The sequence below is a fragment of the Pundamilia nyererei genome, unplaced genomic scaffold, assembly GCF_000239375.1.
Source record: "Pundamilia nyererei isolate P.nyererei 1_Seehausen unplaced genomic scaffold, PunNye1.0 scaffold00217, whole genome shotgun sequence".
NCBI lineage: Eukaryota > Metazoa > Chordata > Actinopteri > Cichliformes > Cichlidae > Pundamilia > Pundamilia nyererei.
Genome location: NW_005187618.1, coordinates 434,060 through 439,269, shown reverse-complemented (window position 1 = coordinate 439,269; position 5,210 = coordinate 434,060). Strand labels below are relative to the sequence as shown.

The following is a 5,210-nucleotide window of genomic DNA, read 5'->3' as shown; positions in this document are numbered from 1 at the left end:
AAATCCATTCAATAGTTGTAGAAATATTTTAGTCTGAATCAAGGTAACTCAAAAGAATACATGACCTCCAGATTCATAGAACAAACTACCAATTCAATTTTTTTTAATTACATTTTTAGTGCCAATATTGTTTTGCATAACCTTGATGCTTCACACGTGTATAGTAGGTATATAGTACATTAATTACAACCAACTTAATATGAAATAAAACAGGTCAATGGTGGATTCAGGATCCCCATCAGTGCACAACAGCAACTGAATCCAGTCACCAGTTACACTACATTACCACAGCCTTCAATACCCTGAACTAGTGACCGCTTTACTACAGGATGGAAAAGCAGTGGTGAACTACAGAAGCAGTGTAAAAGAGGAAGGTGTCACAGCTTTGATGACAAATACTTTTTATTCTTTGGGCAGAAAGGCAATCTTAAATATAATTTCGAATAAATATTTACAACTAAAAACCAACAGATAGTGCTCACACACTACAGGCAGCTGCTTCAACACTTAGGACAGAGATGTTTTGGCCACTTGTGACAGCTGAACTGATTTTGCAGTAATTCAGGGACCAGCTCTGAAGTTCCCCTTCATTCATTTTCTTCTTGAAGCAAAGGCTGTGAAATGAAGCAGATATAGATTTTTTTAATGAGAATGCTTTATTAAATTAAATTCCCTTATCTCCGCCACTACGTGTCAGCCACACTGATATTCTCACCGTGTAGGCCATATCCTCAGGCCTGGAGTCTGGTCTCTGCCATTCTCGGGTGGACAGAATCTTGAGGACAACCAGGCCAAAGGCTATGATCAAAACCCCTAATGAATTTCCCAACAAAGCCTCAGGTGGAAGGGCAGAGTATGGCTGAGTCATATTGATTCCTTTCCTGCGGAAAGACATTTAAAAGGGGAAAAGATTACATTTTTTTTCCCCTTAACAGAATTAATCAAAAGAAATGCAGAAAATTTGCACTCACAGAACAAAGAAGAGTTTCTCGTTGATGCCAGAGATGCAGGCAGCGATGCTGAGCGTCAGTATGCTACCTCCCAACCACACATGCATGGGTTTCAGGCGTTTACGTAAAGATATGGGGGAGCAGGGAAGGAGGAAACCCGCCATACCCGCCACCCACTGCATCCACACAGACAGATAAATTACAGACACACAGACACAGCAGGAAACAAATTGCTGTACAAATGTATGGCATTTGCCAAAAACATAAAACAACTCATGTCAAGTTGGGTACCTGCATTGCGAAAAGAGCTGTTGCTGCGATTCCGATCCAGCTGTGTATGGAGTAGAGGTTGGGTGTCTTTTGGGCGTTGTGGAAGTCAAACACAGCACAGAGCCCCACGATCGACAGCACCAGGGCGAGGAGCATCAGTGCCGCATGAAGGAGCTTCCACGGGAGTTTATTCTGACCCCAGGTCAGAGGGATGCGGTACAACACAGCTCCTGCAGTGAAGAGGCAAAACAACTGAAGATGGTCTGCTTAATTAAATGTGCTGGCCACATTAAACTGTGCTGTTGTTTAATAACAGCTAGTGCACCAGATGCATCAACACAGGGGAGGTTCAGGAAGTGCTCGGTGTCATATTCTGTCTTGGTGCAAAACTTGGGTTCCTTATACCAAAGCTTTAAAGACCTGGTCACAAAACGAAAAAAACCCACTTAAGGCTGCCTCCAAAAGTGAGTCAATCCCCACAGGCTCCAGTTGACTCCAGTAGAATTTCTCTGATGTGGACAGTAAAATTCTACATTTTATAAATTCTACATTATCATTGCTCTGTCACTAATTAGCAGGTGTCCTGTGTGATTCACCTGTACATGCTGTGGATATAGCAACCAAGCTTACCTGCATTAAGTGATAGTTAAGCACGCCACGTGTCATGAGTGCAACTTACGCTCACGAGGTGAAAGTGATGCCAACCACATTACCACAGCTCTTAACTGAGGATTCATGACTATTGTTTTTGTCACTTCTGCTTTCCCTACACTGTTAAACCTCTTTTTTAATTTCATTGTCACAACTTTGATTTGATGACCTTCTTGCCAGGTTCCCAGAAGCTAATAAGAGTCTCTGACTTTTGTTCTTTACATTTAAAAAAAGGCAGGAACCTGCCATAGGAGGTTTGGAACTCCTCAGTTACTGACTAAGCAGAGCTTTGGTGACTTTTATGGCCCTCAGAACTTGACAAACCTGTCCTGTAACAGTTTTTTTATTTTTGTTAAAACAGACATGTGATAAGTGAAACAGCTATAAGACAAATGGCCACAGACTACAACAGGAAAAACAAGAAAGTCCTTATACTTAAAATGGCTGGGTGTGCTTAAATCCCACAGGCTCCATAGTTTACTGGTTAACACATTTGCCTAACATATCAGGGAAGAGATTCAAATCCTTGGTAGGGTTGCATCAGGAAAGACATTCAGTGTGAAATTAGTGCCAAATCAAACGTGATGTGGCAATACCTTGTGAATAAAGAAAAAAAAAAAAAAAACGCAAAGAAAACACAAAGATACCCACAAAAGAAGTGAAATTTCAGGAACTTCCACAGTGGCTTCATTATTTCAGTGCTGTTTGGGAAATTCCCATTTGTAATGGGTGAGAAGTTTTTTTGTTGTTGTTGATAATGTTAATATAATTAAATATTTTTTTCAGGTTATCAAAAGAAAAAAAATATTGAAATTGCTTCTTACCCAAAGCCATTATAATATAGCGTATTACATCCAAGTAACAACTGACAAAAAAAAAGTACTACTGTTTACTGCAGCAGTGTAATGGAGCTGTGGCCAAACAGTCACTGCAGACGTTACCTCATGTTACCTCACTACTGAAATCATGCCTAAAATTATACACTACATCTATACCAAGCCTAGGATGTGTAATTACCCTGATACAGCCTGACTGCTTGGAGGAGGAAGAGAACTGAGAAACAGAAATGAAACTCATGAGCTTTATTTGGAAGGCCACCCACCGTTGCCATACACCACCACCAGACCCGTCACCATCAGGACGGGGTGCCAGTTGAACTGAAGCGGCGAGCCGTCCCAAGCAAAACCGCCGCGCCACTTGCTGTTCCACAGGTACACGCACACCACGCAGGCCACACCCAGGCCAAAGCACAGCAGGTAGAATCCATAGAAGATCACGATGGGTCTCATCCTGAAGAGACCTGCAGGCTAAATTGCAAAAAGAACTCAATGAGAAGACGAGAGATGGAAGGGCAGAGAACTGTTTCTGCATTCAGGTACTGCCCAGTTAGCTCTAATTTGGTTATTTGAAGACATAAATTTGTCTTTTTGATCTTCTTTTGAGCTTTGACTTGACTTTTTGATCTTTCTTGATTATTTAAAGATCAAAAAGACAATATTAAACCTGGGCTACTTTTGAGTAATCACCATTTACACGACTGCTAAACGACTTTGATTTCAGAAACACAAAGCTCTAAGTCGGCTACCTAGTAGTCTTCAGAAACACGCTTCAGTGCGGCAAGCCTTACCTGATCCACAGCTGCAGTGACACTGACAACACTTCCTACTCTACAGCCGTGAACATCATGTAGGAGTTATTTAACTGTCTCATGACTTCCCCCTGTCAATTTCTGAATGTCACTCACTTCGCGTTTCTGCGGTTCAGCCGAAGTCTCACTTCCACATGCAGCTGTATTGAGTGTACCGAGGGGGAAGCAGTCAGAGGTGGAGCAGCTGGGAGATGAAGGGCCACACTGCTGCATCTGCCACCTGTTTGAACAAGGCGGTTAGAGACAGATCAGATAGAGACGAGTGTGACACGCACAAAAAAGTCAGTGTCCTGTCATAAAGAAAGAAGATAATGGTGAATTTATGGAGTAAAAGTAATTTTTTGGAGGTATTAAGTGTCATAAAATGCCAATGGAGACAGGTAGCCGTTTTCTGGGGACACAAAATGAAAAGAGGATAAGCAGGTGACAAATTAAGAGGAAAAAAACAACATAAAGCAGTATCGAAGGACCTTAGGATTGTGGTTGGTTCTACAACTTACTGCAAGTCTTAATTTTCTTCAGGCATTCAGCGACCCCTCCTGCCCTGTGCGTGGGAGCTCTGCTATATGCTCAGGTACAAATGTTTCATCATAGGAGTAGCTCTGTATTATTATGTAGACCCTTGCCCCTGAGTACGACAAGTGGACGCTAAAAAAGGCCACCGGAAGCCTTGTAAATGTACAGTTCAAAGGCCTAGTTTTTCCTTCAAATTTTTACCTTTCAGTTCCTTATTTACCTCGTACAATAAATAGATTCCTGCTTGTCCGCCAACACGTTTTTGTGTATCCCGAATTAACGAGTATCTTTACCACATTCGTGAAAAGTCGTATTTATGCGACAGTACGTCTTGTCTGTTCTCTTTAAGCGAGGCGACATTAAATAGCATATTTTCCAAATGAAGTCTTGTGTAAGAAGTTACGTATCCCCATTAGCATGCGCAGAGAGTTCGAAACTTGACGCGTTGAAGAAACATTTAGTTGTGTAGTTCAGTTAGCAAATAACTCGTGCCTAAGAAGATAATTCGGACGTAGGCGATTACGTCACCAGTAAACGCAACGTTTATTACAGGTGAATGGCTTTCACTTTAGGAAGAGATACTTACCTGATCCATTTCCGTATTTCTAGCGCATGGCCTTGTGGGAAATGTGGTTTCTTGGCTACCGCCCCCGTCACTCCTACCCTACACAAAAATAATTCCAAAAATAATTCCAAGGACTGCGAAGTATTACATTGACCTTCTTCTTATTTTCTTCTTCTATTATTTTAACACACCAGTGTTAAAATAATATTTACAAAAATGTTTATTGATCTTGGTGAAACCCATGAGATAAAAAAAACCCAAAAACAAATGTGAACACTCACGTGTCTCTTTTGCTATCCTCATGGGGACATCCCATTGACATAATGCTTTCCCTAGCCACTTACCCTAACCCTAACCATCGAAAATGATTGCCTAATCCCAACCCTTACCCTAACCATAACCGAACTGTAACCCTAAAACCACATTTTCAGTATGGAAACTGATTTTAAACCCGTGGGGACCTGGAGTTTGGTCCCCACTAGGGCTGTTGGTTCCCACCAGTATAAATCAGTTTCAGAATTTGGTCCTCACCAAGATAGTAACCCGTACACACACACACACACACACACACACACACACACACACACACACACACACACACACACACACA

General features: G+C 41.7%; 1 protein-coding gene across 3 annotated transcripts; it reads right to left on the bottom strand.

Annotated features, from left to right (window-relative positions):
• Positions 1–384: 384 nt before the first annotated feature.
• On the bottom strand, positions 385–4,672 carry LOC102198197 (cytochrome b ascorbate-dependent protein 3). 3 transcript variants are annotated; one of them, XM_005748234.1, is made up of 7 exons: positions 4,622–4,672; positions 3,616–3,739; positions 2,974–3,178; positions 1,242–1,450; positions 972–1,126; positions 716–881; positions 385–614 (listed from the first exon to the last, which is right to left on the bottom strand). In XM_005748234.1, the coding sequence occupies exons 2-7, from the start codon at positions 3,730–3,732 to the stop codon at positions 588–590; spliced, it is 879 nt and encodes a 292-aa protein (XP_005748291.1). In that variant the 5' UTR covers positions 3,733–3,739; positions 4,622–4,672; the 3' UTR covers positions 385–587. The 3 variants fall into 3 exon arrangements, with proteins under 3 accessions (XP_005748291.1, XP_005748292.1, XP_005748293.1); XM_005748235.1 differs by lacking the exon at positions 4,622–4,672 and adding an exon at positions 4,020–4,614; XM_005748236.1 differs by lacking the exons at positions 3,616–3,739; positions 4,622–4,672 and adding an exon at positions 3,499–3,585.
• Between the last annotated feature and the right edge of the window lie 538 nt (positions 4,673–5,210).

Excerpts from the sequence above, each read along its gene's own strand:
- LOC102198197 (XM_005748234.1), bottom strand. The coding sequence starts at position 3,732 with ATGCAGCAGTGTGGCCCTTCATCTCCCAGCTGCTCCACCTCTGACTGC. Across the intron at positions 3,179-3,615 it reads CTGAACCGCAGAAACGCGAA|CCTGCAGGTCTCTTCAGGAT; the intron begins GTGAGTGACATT and ends TTTGCAATTTAG. Across the intron at positions 1,451-2,973 it reads GGTGGTGGTGTATGGCAACG|GAGCTGTGTTGTACCGCATC; the intron begins GTGGGTGGCCTT and ends TCTTCACTGCAG.